This window comes from Eleginops maclovinus, chromosome 7 (genome assembly GCF_036324505.1).
Source record: "Eleginops maclovinus isolate JMC-PN-2008 ecotype Puerto Natales chromosome 7, JC_Emac_rtc_rv5, whole genome shotgun sequence".
NCBI lineage: Eukaryota > Metazoa > Chordata > Actinopteri > Perciformes > Eleginopidae > Eleginops > Eleginops maclovinus.
In genome coordinates, this window is record NC_086355.1 from 19478623 (window position 1) to 19497937 (window position 19315).

General features: G+C 39.8%; 1 protein-coding gene across 3 annotated transcripts in view; it reads left to right on the top strand.

Annotated features, from left to right (window-relative positions):
* The window catches only part of adarb1b (adenosine deaminase RNA specific B1b), a 125524-nt gene that overhangs the window by 100418 nt on the left and 5791 nt on the right, over positions 1-19315 (top strand). For 2 of the 3 annotated variants that reach the window (XM_063888196.1, XM_063888197.1), the window contains exons 4-9: positions 4386-4460; positions 8006-8931; positions 11497-11611; positions 12430-12598; positions 12699-12844; positions 14043-14211. In XM_063888196.1, the coding sequence (XP_063744266.1) occupies positions 4433-4460; positions 8006-8931; positions 11497-11611; positions 12430-12598; positions 12699-12844; positions 14043-14211 (1553 nt within the window). In that variant the 5' untranslated portion in view covers positions 4386-4432. Of the gene's footprint in view, positions 1-4385; positions 4461-7131; positions 8932-11496; positions 11612-12429; positions 12599-12698; positions 12845-14042; positions 14212-19315 lie in introns of all 3 variants that reach the window. The other variant, XM_063888199.1, reaches the window with a different exon arrangement.

Genomic DNA, 19315 nt, shown 5'->3' on the forward strand with positions numbered 1-19315 from the left:
CACTGTGGTGGAAATTCCACACTTAATCACCTTCCGGTAAGAAATTAACAAATCTGCATGCTTCACACATTTATTAAAGAGTAAAGCAGTTAACAAAATCAATCTATTTTCCAGCTGGAAGGCCAGATAACTCTGCACCACCAATGTAGTACAAGCAATCTGACCCCAATACTACAAAAGAGCAATCACTTCACACAAAAACAGGAGAGGGAAGATCTCAGCCAAAAAAATGTTTTACAGCCAATTTAACAGTGGTGGGCCGTCAGGGCCAGCAAGGCCTTCTCTGCTGGCCTAAACATCATCAGAATATAAATTAAATTTTGATATATTTTTTCCACAAATACGTATTGAATTATTCCCCATAGTCTATTCTCTTCATTTTATAGCGTTCGTCTTGGCTGCGCTGCTTCCAGCCTCAGAACGAGATTTGGAGGGCTGGCCTTTATGTTAGAGCTTTTATCCAATCATATTTCAGCCATAATGTGTTGCTAGGGTCAAAGAAATCTGCCCTTAGGCCTTCAGAATCAACAGTGCGGGCGCCTGTAACTTAAAGTGAACGCAAACAAAACTGTGGCGTTAACCAATCAGATTTCGAGGTGGCGACAACGGGCCAGCTAGCAGGCGTACGCTAACGTTAGCACGTGCACATCTTCTGATTGGATACGCACTATTGCGAGGCAGAGCTAGGCAGTAGGCAGAGCCATACAGTCTATGGGCAAAGCTAGCAAACAGAACTGGAACTTGAGTGAGCTAATTTGTGTAGATTTCTACAAGCTATTTTTTTCAACCCACAATGGCTGAAGGAGGAGAATAGATCAATTTGGTCGAAGATATAATTACAACGCCATTTTCAAAACGAACTTTTCAAGTAAAGCTACACATCTTGAAAAGGGAACGACCAACTCCAACGCTAGCGAGCCTAGCACAGCAGGGAAACTACGAGCGGTACCCCTGGCTCACAGCCTCCGAGAGGCACTGCAAATTGTACTGCCAGGAATGCCTGGTATTTGCAACTGATCGATTTGGTGTTTGGAGCCACACTGGATTTGCAAACTTGAGTTGTCTAACCAAGGCAGCAACGAGACACCAAAGCACAGCTGGGCACTTGGAAGCACTGGTGCTTTTGAAAACCTTTGGGGACACCCGAGTGTATCTACAGCTCAACGAACAAGTGCGCAGGGAAACGGAGCTCCACAACGAAAGGGTGAACAAAAATAGGGAAATATTGAAAGACTGATTGATTGTGTCCTGTTTTTGGGTAAACAGGAACTTTCATTTATGGGACACGATGAAAGCGCCGAGTCCAGAAACAGAGGAAACTACGTGGAGCTTCTTTCCTTTCTTGCTGAGAACAACACAGATTTGCATTACCACCTGTACACAAACAACATGTTTACTGGGACGTCAGGCAAAATACAAAACGACCTGATATATGCTATTGCTGAAGTGATGGGAGAAGAGATCAAAATGTAGATTAAAAAAGCACCCTTTGTCGCTGTTATGGTGGACGAGACGTCAGATGTGGGTAATGTAGCACAGCTGGCACTTGTCCTGCGTTATGTGACAGACACAGGTGTCAAGGAGCGGTTTGTCAGATAATCTGATTAATTAAGTTAACTGTAAATGCTGATGTATTGATTATAAATGCTTCAGAAATATTAATATAACTCTGTTGTGCTTGACTATGTTAAGGTGATGCAACGCCCGGTTATACTGCGTTTCTGTCTAAATGTATAGTTTCTAGAGCCATGGCGTCATAATGATGGCATTAAGAGGTGGAATAATTCAGGTAGGACTGTGTAGGATATCACTGAAGGCCTAGGTGTGAAATGCACGGCCCGCCACTGCAATTTAAGATAGGTGGTTGGATGAGGTAACAATGCATACTTGGTGGTTACATTACCTTACATCCTCATGTTAATTTCTTGACAATGGTAAGCTAAAAGAACATTTAGAAGTTACATGTAGACGTGATTTTAAACTGTGAGATAATCAACCCAAGGAATATAATTAAATTAGACTTGTGATAAATGTCCACGATGCTCACCACCCATCCACAATATCAATAAGAATGTATTATCTTACATATTTTAGAAGTCCCCTCACAAAAAGGTTTTTTGATTGAGAAAGATTAGTTAAGATGTTTAAACTATTTATAGCCAACAAGGGACAGGGTGTTAGATTTGGCGCTACCTAGGCATGTGGTTGTATATTGCGACCAAATGAATACCTCTCTGCCCCCCTTCCCTTTTTAAGACTTCACCAATTACTTGTAAAGACAATACCGTGGTAACGCTAAGACGCTATTATTGAACTAACACTACTATAGTATGAAAGACCCTATCTGGAGCCAGATTTTGGTTTGTCCGTTCTGTTGTACTCTAAAAACATTGCAAGTCAACATGACTCATCCTTAGCTAACAAAGAAAATAAAGTTGCACGTGTTTATACGCTTATGAAAAGTAGTTATGACAATTATATTCCAATTATTTTGATATGTTTCCTTACATACAATACACTGGCCCTTGAAACTAAATAATGTACCATAAAATCCAAGAGCACTTTGCACTGCAGAGTTAAAAACCTGTAAGTAATGCTACATCTCTTGTGTTCACTGTTCAGAGTTGCTGGATGAGTGTGTTGGGGGCCAAGGCACCTGGCTCCAGCTACCTGAGAAAAATGACTCTCATCTTCCACTCGGTTGGACCTACTCCCAACCATCCTCCGATCACCCCACCTTTTCATTTTCAATTAAGGGATGGAATATGAATCTTTAATAGGGTGATAATTGTGCTAGCATATTTGCTGTCACCCACCATTAGCCCAGATTAATTAGCCCATTTAGTTTAGCTTAAGAAAGTGTCTGGCTGAGGAATGGGGCCACTGATGGAAGACGGGTGGAGGGAGAGTAGAATCAGCACAATCTGTTCTATATCATAATGTCATCTTTCTCCTGCTTTCCCTCTCGTTTTTTGCCCCTTCTGCTCTTCCCCTCTTTGCTACTCTCTTCCTCTTGTAACTTACTCTGTTAGTCTGTTTCATCACTCCTCACTCATCTGCCCTGCTCTAAGCAATATTTTTTTTGTCGCGCCATGACTTTTCAAGTGGTTTGTGCAGAGGCTGACGGGAGAACTCATGCGGTGGAAACTTTCGTACAACTTTTACGTCTGTAATTAGCGGTACAGTGTCAGCCAGTGGTGTAAACTCCTCTTCTGAAATCGTACTTTTGGATATCATTTAATCGATGAACAGCGGCTGATATTGGGTTTTGTACAGTAGGTGCCTGGTTTGATAAGGACCAAGAATGAGAGGAATATAAAAAAGGCTGATATCTCTATCGCTGCATCAATGTTTATCTTTGGTTTTTTCGCTTTCCATTCTGCGTCTAACAATGTAATACTGAAGTGGAGTACTCCTTCGAGTGGTTCTTAAGTAGTTTTCACAGTATAGAAAGTATGCTTTTGACATAGTTTCTAGATAAGTTCATGAATCATTTTTGTGTCTTCAACTGCTTTGGTTTTATTCAACAAAACCCCTCGTTATAGTTAACTATCGGTGCTTTCATTATTGTTGTTTCATAAATAAAACAACGCCCAGCACCAAATAGCAAAGGAACATAGTTAGCAACAAGCTAATTAACAAAGTGGATGATTTAGTAGCTAATATCCTCAACTTTGAAAGTGGAAGGGACCAAAAACAGAGCTTAAAGTGAATACAGAACTTATATTCAAGTAGCTAAAAACAAGATTGACAATAAATGTTGGTTAATCAAGTTACTCTTACCAAGAGCTTTGACACATTTGGAAAAAGCCTGGATGTTTTTTTTCCCCAATAATTGCAAAATGGTTTCAGTTTAAAGAAACAAACCTAAATAGCCATGGAGTTGGGTGTTCATCGTCAGTGTAGTTGGCAGCATGAATGTCAGATTGCAGAAAACCCTTTGATTTTAGGTTTGTGTGAACAATATTGCTTAATGGAGCTTTAATCGCACTCTCCACCTTGGGATAAGTTGTGTGTGTATGTGTGTGGTAATGGAGTAACTTGGCCATGTCACTCGCTGTATATCTCTCAGCAGGCAGTGGGAAATGAGGTCTAATCGGAGAGATATTAAAGTCACAATAGAGTGCTCCTGCTATTAAGGCCTGTCAGCCCTGGCCTCCTCTCTCACCTTGATATCTCTTAGTATCTGAATATTTATAAGCCTACATTACGGGCTGCTTACACATTGCAATATGTGCATTTTGCTCTGTGTGTGTGCATGCGTGCTGGAGCTTCAAGTAATGTATCATCGCTATAGCCACTTAAGGTCTTCGAACGTGTTTATATGCATGCATGTCACTCTCTCCTTGCTTATGCAGTCCACCTTTATGTCCTCTGATCTTCAGGTGCAGTGGGAGCGAGGCTGCTCTCAGGTCAGAACAAACCCGTGGCCATGGATGTGGATGAGGAGGAGAATATGAGTGAGTAGACAATGATTTTCCTAATTTCTCAGTCAGTGTCTTCCTGTCTGAGCAATAGCTGTTCCCTTCTTTCTAAATGTCTGCCTGTATATTTTTGTTTCTCATCGTTCTGTCTGCCTGCATGTCTTCCCTCATATTTTGTCTGATGTGTAATCAGATGTTGCTCCCCTTTATTACACAAGGTTCTAGCCCACATTTTATATTATTACATGCAACACTACGGTGGCCGACAGGGGCAAGTGCATCACAACAGCCCAAAACACTTCCATTGATGCAGTATCAAAAACGATGCAAATAAAAAAAAGGCAAATGTTCCAAAACACGTGCGAAAATATGCAAGGCATTAAGAAAACATTCACCAACTTGAGCGTTCATTAAAAGCGCTGCATTAAAAAACGCTGCAATAAGCTCAAAATGCAGCGGACACTGACAAGCGATGCTCACAGCTGGGACTGGAGCGTTTGTTGACGTTTATTATAAAGTTGGCCAACTGTCGCTGTGGCCGGAAACGTACCTAAAATCGCAAGTCATTGTATGATTCCTTCTGATATTATTGTAGATCTGCTTTAAGCTAGCTAGGTAACGTGGCTAATCTAGTCATTTCAAATATACTGACAAAACAATTGCAGTTATGTAACAGGCTAACCCTGCCATCAGTGACAGGTGGCCAACTTTATAATCCCCGAAAGGTCAACAAGCGCTCCAGTCCCAGCTGTTTGCATCACGTTTTAGTGTTCCTGTTGCCGTTGTGTTTGGAGCTACCTTTGAAGGTGTTTTTTCATTTACAAGTGTTTTGGCACATTTATGTTTTTATATTTAGATTCTTTTTGAAAGTGCAGCGTGTTTCTCCTAATGTAAGTGTTTTGGGCTGTTGTAGGGCGTTTGCACTTGTCGGCCACCATACAACTATCCTTACCTGAACCTAGACAGACACACACGCAAATACACACACAGCCAGGAAACTTTTTAGGGAAACTAATCATTTCATGTGAGAGGCTTCATGTCGTATTACAGATTCCTTCTACCTCCATTTCTCTCTTCACAAAATCCTCTCAACTGCAGCTTATTGAACTTTAATTAGACATTTTGGTGTGAACTCAGTAACTGAGCTTCAAAAGACACGGAAAGACATGATTGAATATGTTTCCCCAACACCTTAGAGATTCCGAGCTCATATTCAGAGAGACCTGTCATCCCAGCGGTGCACTAACCTGCAATACAAATGAACAGCTCCTATTGTAGTGACATACTGCGTGCTTTTGCTCTGTTGTTATGTGTTAAGTAAAAGAAAAAACAGATTAACAAAATGGTCTTTGTTGTATTTCAAAGCCCCTGAAGCCTCCTTTTACTGCCAGTCAAAATATATATTTGAAGATAAAACACATCCCAAGCTCACTCAAGCGTATGTCCTTAATACCAAGGGAACACCAAGGGAGAACATGAAAGAATCTTTATCTTTTATGTGACAACCTTTGCAGTTCGTGAAGTTCTTTAATCACATGAATCATCATCCTTGAATCAAACAAGTTCAAATAAAGCTGTGATAAAATATTTTTCCTGCATTTTTAAGATCATATATCCACCCCAAAGGAATTCAAACTTTTGCAAATCCAACCATATGGGATGATTTGTGTTTTGCATAAATAATGGGTACTGATTACACAGACGCTGGCATGAGAATGACCCCAACTGCATGTGTGTGGCATATTTAATGCATGGTGTCATGGCTGTATAACTCTATGGCTTTTTTTTAATCTCTGATCTTACTAGATATCCATCACACTTCAAGAAAATATATACTAATATACTAATTGTATAAATGTTAATCCTGCAGAGAAAGTGTTGAATGATACATTTTCTACCAGAAAAAAGGAGCTCCAGTTTATTGTTCTCTGATTGCCATAATACTGTTTCTGTCTGCGCTGCATGCTACAGTTTTTCAGTGTGTGATTACGTATTTTTCAATTTATCTTTCGGTCCCTATACTCCCACCAATGTAACAGTTTTATTGGAGGTATTGATCGCTTGCTGAACAATTGAAGAATATGTATTACATTTAGTGGACTCCCCACATTTGCAGTAGCTGAAAAGTTTATGCACTCTAAACATAATGAGCTTCAGTGCTACGTGCTGAATATTATAAAACAATTCATTTAGAAAGTCCTCGTTTGACTTGCCTAAATTACTCAACTATTGCTGCGGCATATGTGAGGGTTAAAGGTCCTTGGCTGAGATTGAGTCCCTGTCCGACACACACATTTCACCTATCAGTATTATCTTCACTACTAGTGTGCACAGTCCCTCTTTTCCTATGTTTATTTTCAAAAAAAGCAAGAATGCTCGCACACCAAGAAAATATTGCATGTTTTCAGTGCAGATATTGCTCGTGAGTTGAAGGATATGCAGTTTCTGTGTTTTACTTTAGGCCTTTTTTGTTAGACATGTCAACTGTAGTATGCAGATGGTAACGGCATGTTTGTACATGTGGCATCCTAAAACACTGTGTTCTCTGACAAGCTCCATGGGGGGGATCTCAGAGGCGCAGGGTCTTATGAATGGCACCTCAATCGATACAGATCTCTAATTCCTCATTCTGAATACGACAGTCATTCCTTTCAAAATCTTATGTAAAACGGGTATACGGCATTTTAACCTCCCACTGTGTCACCAGCCAAGACTTTAGGATCCTGCAGTAGGTGGAATCTTCTCCTTCCGCCTCTTTGATGTATCCTCCTGTTTGCCTGGTCCTCAGCTCCTCCCCCTGCACTCCTCCCTTGCACTCCCTCAACCCACCCTACAATCCCACTCATGCACACTGCGGCCTCTCTTTCTCCTGAGTACCGCAAGGAGTAACCTATCAAGCCTTTGCTGAAGGATGTTATAAATGAAAATTTTTGCCAATATTCCATCCACTTTGCTAACTGGATTCAGTGATATGTGTTCCCCAGTAGAGTGTATTTCAGGAGCCGCAGTTTCAAACTGAACTTTTAAAATGTACCTAATTTCTCTGTAGGCACTCAGGCGATTTAAAAATTGACAGAGTGGATGAGGAACCGCTTTGTGTGCGTCCATATTGAGTGTTGATATGTGTGTATTTGTGTACATTATTGTTTGAGACTAACAACTCTGAAACCTGAGAAGTACAGGAATTGATTAATTGCAAATATATTTCTCTAAATTAACCCTGACCTTCAGAATAACGTTTTTTCTTGTTATGAAGATATATAGTATGGAAAGTTGATTTCAAAATAAAAAAACTAAATATAGTCAACAAAAAAAATCCCTATCCTGTTTTGCAGGTTGACAGTTTTTAAGAACTTGGGATATCATAAACGACAGTAGATAAACTGATTGTCTCTGACTATTCCTAGTTATATCAATGTTCTATAGGTTAAATGCTCAATCAAAGTAAAGCTTCTCTTGCTTTCATAAAAGAACACAAATCATTGGTTCAGTTCCAAAGAGTGATAAAGGAATCTATAAATTTTGCATTTACAAGATCCTGCAACGAAGGCGTTGTAAGTTACTCTTTCTGGGCACCGCAGGTTCGAGCAGCACAGATGTTAAGGAAAACCGAAACCTGGACAACGTGTCCTGCAAAGACGGGATGGGAGTGGCTGAACAGCTCCCCAATGGAAGCGGCCTGGGCAGTCGCAAACGTCCCCTAGAAGAGGGGAACAATGGGCACACACACTCCAAGTTCCGGGCCAAGAAACGCAAGAAAACGCCAGGGCCGGTCCTGCCCAAGAATGCTCTGATGCAGTTGAACGAAATCAAACCGGGTCTACAGTACAAACTGCTGTCTCAGACGGGACCAGTACATGCACCAGTTTTTGTCATGACTGTGGAGGTCAATGGACAGATGTTTGAGGGCATGGGCCCCACCAAAAAGAAGGCCAAATTAAATGCAGCAGAAAAAGCCCTGCGTTCCTTCGTCCAGTTCCCCAATGCCTCTGAGGCGCACCTGGCCATGGGTCGAACACTGACAGTGAACACAGACTTTACATCTGACCAAGCCGACTTCCCTGACATGCTTTTCAATGGCTTTGAGACGCCAGCTGCACCTGAAGAGGCCTTCTTTCTAGGCTCCAATGGTAACAGCTCCTTAAATTCATTAGGGGAGTACCCACTGCCCACGCCTCCTGGCAGCAACCTTGCCCAGGCCCCATTGCCCCCTCCATCAACATTCAGCTCCCCTTCCAGTGGTAAAAATCCAGTCATGATCCTCAATGAGCTCAGGCCAGGCCTCAAGTATGACTTTGTCTCAGAGAGCGGGGAGAGTCATGCCAAGAATTTTGTGATGTCAGTAACGGTGGATACACAGACGTTTGAAGGCTCAGGGCGCAACAAGAAGCTGGCTAAAGCCCGGGCAGCGCAGGCCGCCCTATCTGCTCTCTTCAACATGCAGCTAGACCAGACACCATCCCGGCAACCCATTCCGAGTGAGGGATTGCAGCTTCATCTACCCCAGGTAAGATGTTTATTTTCGACACGGTTTGCCATTGCCATACAACAGAATCGCAACAATGTAATGTCTCAAAGGCCTTAGAGGTATGAATACATTTTGAGTGCAAATTTTTTTTGCGAACAGAACTAGCAGAGACACCCATTATAAGGTTTGTTGTCTTGAGTTACAGAATGTATTGTGTTTTTTTTAGGCTTCAGAGTATGAGACATGTTTAAGATATCAGAGGTTTACCCAATATTTATCACCCTTTTCCTTTTGGGCTCGGAGAGTAAAGGTGATTGTCTCCATTGAGCGGATAGATTTAATTATCTTACTAAGAAGAGCAATGGAAGGGGGTGTTCCCCTCAATCAGCATTTTGTAACAGTTTTGCTTTTACTTAATATAACCCTCAAAAGGTATATATCGCTTTTATGAAAAACGTTAGGGATATTTCCAAGGTTCAAAAAGGTGAACAACACATAAAAGGCGGATGTCTGGTATAGAATATCTCAGATAAAAAGGGCCACTTCTTTCCAAAAATTGTTTACATGTGGACAACACCAAAAAACATGAGCATGGTCCAAAAAAGCAGAAGCACACCCTTCTTCCAGCAGGATTGCTGGAACTTAATTTGGATTTCTGGTTAGTGTTAAGAAAGAAACCGTTTCCAGCATAAATCTTCCAAAACAAGCAGTTAGTGGAGGTGGACTGGTTATAGCATATATCATGTTTTATAGGATGTGTCATGCCTGTAAGTCATTCATTATACAGTACCATGGACCATGGTTGAAAAAGAGCTTGTAAGAATACCCTGATTAAAAGCTGCCATGAGGAATGCAAGTCTTTATAGTTACCTAATAGTTTTTTAGGAAGTTGTAGACTTGAAAGTCATAATTATTGGAAGTAACTCATAAAGTTAAAGGCTTTTATTCTCATTTGTGGACCAACAGTGAGTCTCTAATCTACGTGTTATCTATCCTTCAACTTGCTTTTAAAAATAATGTCATAACATAGCAGATCAGACACATCATTTTGATCTTTCAAATTCCACTATGATAAAAAATGTAATTTGAGAATTCACTCCACCATGTCAATCATCAGTATGCTTGAAACGCTAATTAGAATTTAGGAAGGGGGTCGAAAATTAGAGAAGTTGAAATCCCAATATCTAAGATGGCTTAGGCCTTAAAAAGTAATCTCTTTTTAACACCATGCATTAGATCCAGATGAGATACACATTGTAATCCGATTATCAAGATGCCAGTGCTTGGTTCATCTCCATCTTCCTTCTTTCTACGTAAATCGCTTCTTCTTAAATGGGTAACAACTTTTGTCTGAACAAGTGTATTCCAAAATGAATGGCTTTTAACATAATGTCAAAAATAGTATCGTGATATCAGTTTCAACTCAAGCATTTGAAGGAACTAAACGAGGGCCCTAATGCTAACCCTAAACCTGTCAAGCAAGGTGTTTCTAGAATGTTACCACTAAAAATTAATTCCCAGCAGGTATGCAGGGATTAAGGGTTGGGGGCCGCTTTTGATGCCAATGTTGAGGTGGCTGGCAGAGCCATGTTAGTGTGCAGAAAGAGATAACACAGTTGGCAAAGCTAATCAGCACAATACACTGTCAACGGTCCCCCCCCCCCCCCCCCCCATCCTACCCCCTTTTTTCTCTTTACTCACTCTCTCCACTTGTCAGCTGATTTATTCGACAAGAACCCCATTTGAACGATGGCGCCCCGACTAATTGCTCTATTAATACTCTGTCGCTTGGTCTTTAATTTCTGCCGCCTGGTTCCATCTGGCAGAGAACTAATGGTAACGTAGTTCACTGCTGTTGCTAAAAAAATTGATAACTTAAGTTCAATAGATGTTTTTTTTGGCGCTCAAGCTGTAAAACACATCGAAGACTTATTTAGGGACGCAGCAAGGAACAATAGTGTTCTTTTGCTCCTAATAGGACACATTTGTTGACATGTAGTCCACTAGAGATGAACAGTCATTCCTACACCATAGGCGACCTTGGTACATTCGAAAGTCAAATGATCCCGCTACGAATGGGTGACTCCAAAGTAGCAGGGAAGTAATATTGGACTAATCTCTTTAATTAGTGGTCATCCAGCCGTCATCTCTCCTCTTGGTTGTCGTCATTTTCCATCACATTAGCAATGGATAAAGAACCAGGAGGAGGAGGCGGCTGTCTAAGAACAAAAGAAGTGTGAAGTTCAGTTGAGGTTCCCCAAAAGCTAAGACGCGAGTTTCAAATGTTACAGAATGTCGACAAAACTCTTTGTTCACGTGTGTAGCTCTTTGTCTCACTGTCAGAAGGGAGGTGGGAATTTATAACTGTCATGCGGAACTCAAACCACGTTGCTTGAAAAAGGGTTAGGTATACCTCAGGGGGTAAACCCAGTTTCACTTGTTGCCATTTCAACGCTCTGATGCTTGTTTGGAGCTGAATGCGATCACTGTGACAGGTACACGGTGCTCTAGGGGAGGATAACATCAGATGCGCTTTTGTAAACTGACATATCTGACACAAGCTCGTGTTTGTGTGGCTGTGTGTATGTATGTGTGTGATTCCAGGTTCTGGCTGATGCAGTCTCTCGCCTGGTGGTGGATAAGTTCAGCGAGCTGACAGAAAACTTCACCTCACCACATGCACGACGGAAAGTCCTAGCAGGGGTCGTCATGACTACAGGTAGATTAGAGAGGGAAATGTGGTGTGTGATATTTACAAAATATGCCACTGACAGAAAATTATTACCTAAAGGAATAATTCAAGACTCATAGAAAAAGTTGACAAAATGTACAACTACTTATACATTTGCCATGTTTGGTCAGGATTTAATGGCCTTTTTGGAAGCATATGGTACAACATTTAGGAGGTAAACATCACCAGTGGCGTAAATGTGCTGAAGTATTTTAGATGTTTGTATTTCAACTAAGAATTGCCATTGATTCCATATTTTTTCTCTGTCTTTGACACTAACTACATTTTACATGCAAACAAACAACATGAGCTTAAGCAGCTCTCACTTTTATACTAATTGATTGTAAATATTATATTTATCAATCTATTCCAGGTTCACGACATAACATACTATGTTTAGAAGTAAAACATTTCCACTAAAAGTTTGATCTTAAAACATTCATTAATATGCAAATGACTTTCCAAAATGTAAGTGCGGGACACAAAATGTCCCCTACTTTGCTGACAAGTCAAATCTCAATGTTCTTGAGGCGTCAAGTTCTCACCTTGAAGTTTTCATGCTCGTAGATGCACTTAAGGTAAGACTCAAGGTGAGCACAGAAAGACTTTCCAGACAAGGGCAGTACTTCGGTCTTTAAAACTAAATCCAAATATAACTATATAACTATATGACGGTGTGCAGATGATGTCTCTTTGTCCTATCAAGGGCATTAAAACACAATTTAGATCAGTAACACATGTACAGTATGTTCTTGAAGATGAGTGTTGATTGACTCATGTGTCTTTGTTCCCTTTACCCCAAACAGGGACCGATGTGAAGGAAGCACAGGTAATTTGTGTTTCCACGGGAACCAAATGCATCAATGGTGAGTACATGAGCGACCGCGGCCTGGCCCTTAACGACTGCCACGCAGAGATAATCGCCCGACGCTCGCTCATCAGGTACCTCTACACCCAGCTGGAGGTCTTCCTCAGGTCAGTGGACAGCATCTTACTTGTTCAGTTAGTGAATGATCTACAATGCTGATTCTGAGAGGTGTAAATAATGTATTTTGTATCTTTGTCACAACCACAGCAAAGACGACCACAACAAGTCGATATTCATGTCGTGCGAAAAGGGAGGCTACAGGTTAAAGGACAACGTTCAGTTCCACCTATACATCAGCACCTCGCCCTGCGGAGATGCCAGGATCTTCTCTCCACACGAGGCCGGAGTAGAAGGTACTGACATGTTGGAATGTAAAGAAGTGTATTTATTCAAGTATTGTAGTAAGGTAAAGTACTTTAAAATATCCAAAAGCATTATACAAATTAATTCAAATGAGCTCCATCTTTACCAGCCGTGTGAATCATTATGTAGCCTGTAACAGATTCAATCTTAATACAACTCTAAATATGTCCACTTGATCATTTATTTTTACTATGCATCCTAATATATATATGAATTTGTTTGCTAATGATTTGATTATTTTGCTTTCACGTAATAATAACAGCTTTTTTTCCTTTTTTTATTTGTAGGCTACTGTTTGTATTTTGGACAAAGGATGTGTATTGAGCAACTCAATAATACAAATTATAATATTGATAGTAAAGTCATTTTTGTATATACCGTGTGATTCTAAATGAGGCCACTTTGCATAAAGAGTACATATACTTTTGCCAATTTAGGTATAAATTGATTCCTCAACCTGGTTTTATTTAATGAGTTAAGGTTTTGAATACAGGACTTTCAGTGATACCAGAGTTTTAACAACTGTGCATTACTAATTTTGCTCAGGTAAATATGTTCTTCCACCACTGGATAGCAGATTGTCCATTTGCTGCCTCACAACAACCCCTGCCTCTCCTTAGCTCGTGTTTTTAATTTCATCCACGTTTAGAATTCAGATTCAACAACAGTTTTATTTTATTTTATTTAATTAGTAGGTTTTCCTCTTATGCTTGGTTTCATTTAATTAGAATTGTGCTCCCGAAACCCAAATACGCATCACAGACACATTTAAACAAGGCTCTAGTAATTAGAGCTTTTTGTCATTCGCTGTCTGTCTCTATCAGTCTCCCGCTCGCCCGGCCCCCCCACACTGTCTGTGTGATTAACCTCCCTCTTACTCCTGTCAAAGTGTTTTACGTTGCACATGCCAGACTGAATAGAAAACAGCCACATTCAATTAGTCACTGAATAGATGGCGCCTGCTGGTGGAACAGCAGAAAACACTGATAACATAATAACAAATAATAGATCATGCTTTTGTGGAATTCATTTTTCCATGTTTGTTTTGGAATCTATTGTCTTATATTGTGGAGGTATTTGCACATTGATAGGGATGCACTATTTCCAGTTAGTACGTAATTTCATCTGTTTATTACTTTTGTGGATGTTTTAAAAAAAATATCTTTCAACTTGTGATTTTCCGCACAGACCAAGGGGACAGGCATCCAAACAGGAAAGCACGGGGCCAGTTAAGGACCAAAATTGAGTCGGGGGAGGGCACCATCCCCGTGAGGTCCAGCAACACCATCCAGACGTGGGACGGGGTGCTGCAGGGGGAGAGGCTACTCACCATGTCCTGCAGTGACAAGATCGCAAGGTAATGAGATTCAAACTCGGCACACCTTTAACACTGTTGGACACAGAATCAGATTTTTATTTTGCTTTATATTTGTATTTATTTTACTTTATGGTAATACTCATTATAACTAGCAGCTGTTTTATTACATTTTTTTTTATTTCATACAAATCATTAGGGAAATCTCAACATTTTAGGAAATTTAAAGAGGACTATGCTCTTTTGGGATACCTGCACTTGCACTTCTTAACATTTGACCAATCGCAACAGAGCCGGCCAGCTAACCAATCAGAGCAGACTTGACTCTGGTTTTGAGCTTAAAGCTCAAAGAAAAGTTAAATGTCTAGAGTTAAATGCAAAAAGCAGTCAAGCTAAATGTTGCATCTTTTAATTTATACCACACAAACATCCCAAGATTTATATTTCTTCAAGCAGAATCTACGTTTTGCTTCACTAAAAGTAAATATCTCTCATTCTCATGATGTAAAGCCAGTCATGCATTAAATATTACATAAATGATTATCAAAATAGTTGCTGATAATTTGTCTTTTGATCAATAAACCATACCTGCTCTACTTAATACTTGAAACTATATGTCTAAATATACTTCATGATACTCTTTCTATATGTTTTATTTACTCATAGTGCAATAAATTGCTTTATATATCCTCGCTCTGTCATTCCAAGTCCATCATCTTTTCTTTCAGTAGAGTCAGGGGCAGCTACGGTGATGGATGCTCTGTCCCTGGGGCATTTTTTTCCTTGCAGATCATGGCGTCTTTAGTCTCTGTCCATGTTCAAGGCAACACTGTGCCTCTCTTGTGATGGATGATAAAACTTCTCCATAATTCTTCTCTCGAGCCCTTTTTTTCTTCCTCTCCTTCTGCCTCAGTCCGGGATGGTTTTACCTCACCTGAACGCAGGGAGTGATTGAAAGCTGAGGAAGTAGTATTTGGTTGAGGGAAATGTGATCGTGGATGCTGTTGCACTGTGTTTGAAGTCTGTTGCCCTTTTGCAGTCAGTGCTGCTGCTAGTGACTCCCATTCTGTGCGATTGTCCAAAATAGTTGGGATCCAAGTCAGTAGAGGGAAAATAATTTGGATGCCAGAAATGTAATCATGTGGGGTTTCTCTGTTTCTCAAACTTTACTGAATAAAAGAAAAACATGGCATGGTTTATAGTTTGAATTATCTTGCCTAAAGTGCATATAGTGCATTTTTAAGATGAGATGTCATTTAGCTGAGCCTTTAATCCAAAGCAACACACACTTCCAATTCCCTAGACATTTCTACAGGAGCAATTTAGGGTTAAGGACACTTCAATATGTTGAGTGTAGGGAAAGGGATCAAATATTAACACTCTGATTGGTGGACACTCAAATAACCAAAGTGCATATACTAATAGAATTAACAGTAAGTGCTGCAGCATAACTAATGCTACAAGTTAAAATATACAGGTATGGAGGATGAGTGGAGTGAGAAACAACATTATGAAAGTACTTGCTTACAATACAATCATTGAATACAGTTCCTTTCAAACCGAGTAAAAAAGTGTGTTCTCGTAAAAACAGAATATAGGTCATTCGCACAGAGAAGGTAAATAAAAAACAATCTGCATCTAAATACATTGTAGAACAAAAAGTAGAAAAACATACATAAATTCACAAGTCTGTCTAAAGCACAAACAGTGAACAGTATAGACAAGATAAACAGGTTATTACATGTATTGTTACTATAGCTAGATCATTTATTAAAATGTTAATGAAATTTCATTTAGCTTTCAATTTGTGCCATAAACCCTAAAGATACAAACAGAACAGCAAGAAAAAATGCAGATAAATTTGCTTTAAACAAACCAAACCATCAAAGTGCTTGTGCATTCATTTAAAAATAGGCTTAATTATTTTAGTTCAAATTTTTTGGTCATTTTTGTTTTTACCCAGATCGTAGTTAGCGCAAAACATTTTAAAGGCAGCATGTGTCCAAATATCATTCTCAATGAAGTAGTGTGATGGTTGGCCTTCACGCTTAAAAGAAAATCCTTGTTTTGTCAAAATCACATAATGATCATTTAAACACATTTTTCAATAATTATGTTAATGTTTAAAAAATGCTAATTCTCTCTAATACTGCTAATCCTATCGCAATTGGGTTATTTATCAAAAAAATCGCAATTAGCTAATTACCTAAAACACTGCAGACCAGACAGTAAAATTAATTAAACTATATCCATGATGAATAGTGCAAATAATGTACGATAGGTATGAATGTCTGAATAACATGGCACATACAAAAAAAGTAAATGTGTGTGTCTGTGCGTGTGTGTGTGTGTGTGTGTGTGTGTGTGTGTGTGTGTTTGTGTGTGCGTGTGTGTGTGTGTAACAGGACAATGTCAAATGATATAGAGAAAATCAACCCTTAACAGTTAAGATGAGGGATCATGAGTACATTTCTTCTGTTGTTATCACTGAGAGGAACAGGCGTCTCACTCTCTGCCCTCTCGTGACACAGCTGTTATACAGGAAAGAAATCTGTGCCCACCTGCACCTGTCCCCGTGTGAGCGATGGTTAGCCGCGGGGCTACTATTTTATACAGCTAGAGACTGGCGCTCGTTGACCGGGCCCATAATGTCCCCCTCCTTACACAACGGTTTCTCCCTTCTCATTTTCCTTTGATTACATGCCCAGCCCCACGGCTCCTTTCAGAACAAGCAGCTCTCTGCCTTTAGTGCTATTAGAATGAGCTCATTAGCCGGCATTACGGGTTATTTCTGCTTGTTTGCCGTGTTTCCTATCTGTTGTTATGTCTTTAACAGCTGATTATTTGACTTGCTCTGACCCCGTGTGTGTGTGTGTGTGTGTGTGTGTGTGTGTGTGTGTGTGTGTGTGTGTGTGTGTGTGTGTGTGTGTGTGTGTGTACTGTGTGTGTTGTTGCACAGAGCATGATTTTGAATAAGATAGGAACAAAGAAACACAGAGATGTTTGACGGGAATGAAATTGAATGCCTCCAAAAACATAACTCATAATGTGTGTGGATGCTTGCTTGAGGCACAGTGTGTGTGTGTGTGTGTGTGTGTGTGTGTGTGTGTGTGTGTGTGTGTGTGTGTGTGTGTGTGTGTGTGTGCTACTGTGTAATATTATGAAGCTGTTTGACTGTGCTTTACCGCTCGTAGCTATGAATTCCGAGATTTCATTTGGCCCTTCCACAATATCACACACACACACACAGACACACACACACACACACAAATATATAGACAGAGAATGTTGCATATGGAGGCAATTGTATCTCTGAGTAGCCCAGGGTCTTATGCTTGCATATTTCTCATTGTTCCAGGTCCATGTTGGTAATTTCACACACCTTCAGTCTGCCTGAAGTGAAAGAGAGTGACAACAACTCATCATCACAATGTCTTGTTTTTGTGAATTTAAATGCAGCCTCAAAGAATGAGGGCTTGTTTCTGTTCATTTTAACAGACGCACAATGCAGATCTCACTTTAACTGTTAATGTTTATATAAATATTTGTATTCTATTTATTAATTAAATTCTCAAAGGGGCCCTATGATGCTGATTTTAGCTTCATATTTGTATTTTGTGCCTCACATGCTTTAATGTTCCAGAAGTGCTTTATTTTCCTCATACTGCTTGTGATGCAGCACCTCTTTTCACCCTCTGAAACCAACAAACCTCGGTTGTGATTGGTCAACGGCTTACAGACGTGCAGAGTATGTCTCGACCCTTAGCATATCGGTGCAATGTGTGCTAGTCAATTGACTTGGGATTTTAGCTTTTGTAGACCATTTACATGGGAAAACCCCAAAAAGCATAATTCAAAAATCTCTTTTTTAATGGACCAACTGCCATAAAACCAAATAACCTCCAAAATGAATCATAATTTGGAATAACTAACTTCTAGTGTTATCCCTGTAGCAGAAGCCGCATGTTGATTATTCCTCCCTGCTTGTGAGTTGTTTTGTTGTCCAAAAATATTAAAGACTGATTTTTGCACTGGTCAAAATCAATGATCCGATTCCCATTTATGTCTACTAATAAACCAAATCTATCAAAATAGTACCTAATAAAGGCCACAACTATTCCTTTTTGAGTAACATTGAATAAAAAGCTGCTGTGTGTTATAAGTTAGACTGTTTTTGTATTTATATTTGAATAGTCCATCTATTTATGACTAAGGAGAGGAACAGTCACTTTACCCTTAAAGGAATACGCGCCCTACAAAATCATCATTTGTAGACTTTGACTTCAAGCAGTGTTACCTTGAATGTTTGAAGGCAATTTATTTTCCTCTCATGCCTCTCTGACTGAAGAATCAAAAACTGGGAAAAGTCTTGATAAATGTATGTCAATGGGGGAAGCATTTAGCACCAGCAAAACTATATCAATACCTGTAGGAATTGTGCAGATGAAGGCATAGGAGGAAACAAAGTTTACTTCAGGAGTTCAAGGTAACACGTGGTGAGTTATTGACATACGAATGATCATTTCGGGGATGAAGTACTCCTATAAGTCTTTCATTTCTATAGCTCTCTTCTTGTTTACCCCCTCTCTCTATGCGATGCTTCACAGAGCATGTCAATGGGAAAATGACTGTGGAGAGATGGCTAATGACACAGCGTGGAAATACACAGAAGTCTGTAGAAAATGAAATTGGATACCTCAGAGTGTACACAGCTGTAGGATTAGGGGTGATTGTGTGCTGGATTGCATTGGCTGGTTATGTACTAATATATTTTTGCTTGTGTGGCTGTGCATTTGTGGATATACCACACTATTATACTGTTCATTATTTCTTTCTATATTCAGCATCTGAACTTTTTCAATGCTAAAGAACATTTCTCTCTTTTTCATGTTGTCACCAGTCTCCAGGCACTTCATTTGTTGGTCACTAATTTCTACAAATCATGATGACGCATATTTCTATTGTTAGACAATAGGGAGTTTTTAGTAACAAATAGAAGGTAGAAAATATGGTCTTTGAGCTCACGCATGCATTGCCTTTATGGCTGCGTAATGGTCTGCTATGTGAGACTGCATGATTATTCTAAATACGATTTAAATTGCAATATCAACTAGTGCAGTATTCATACTGCAGGAAGCACAAACCA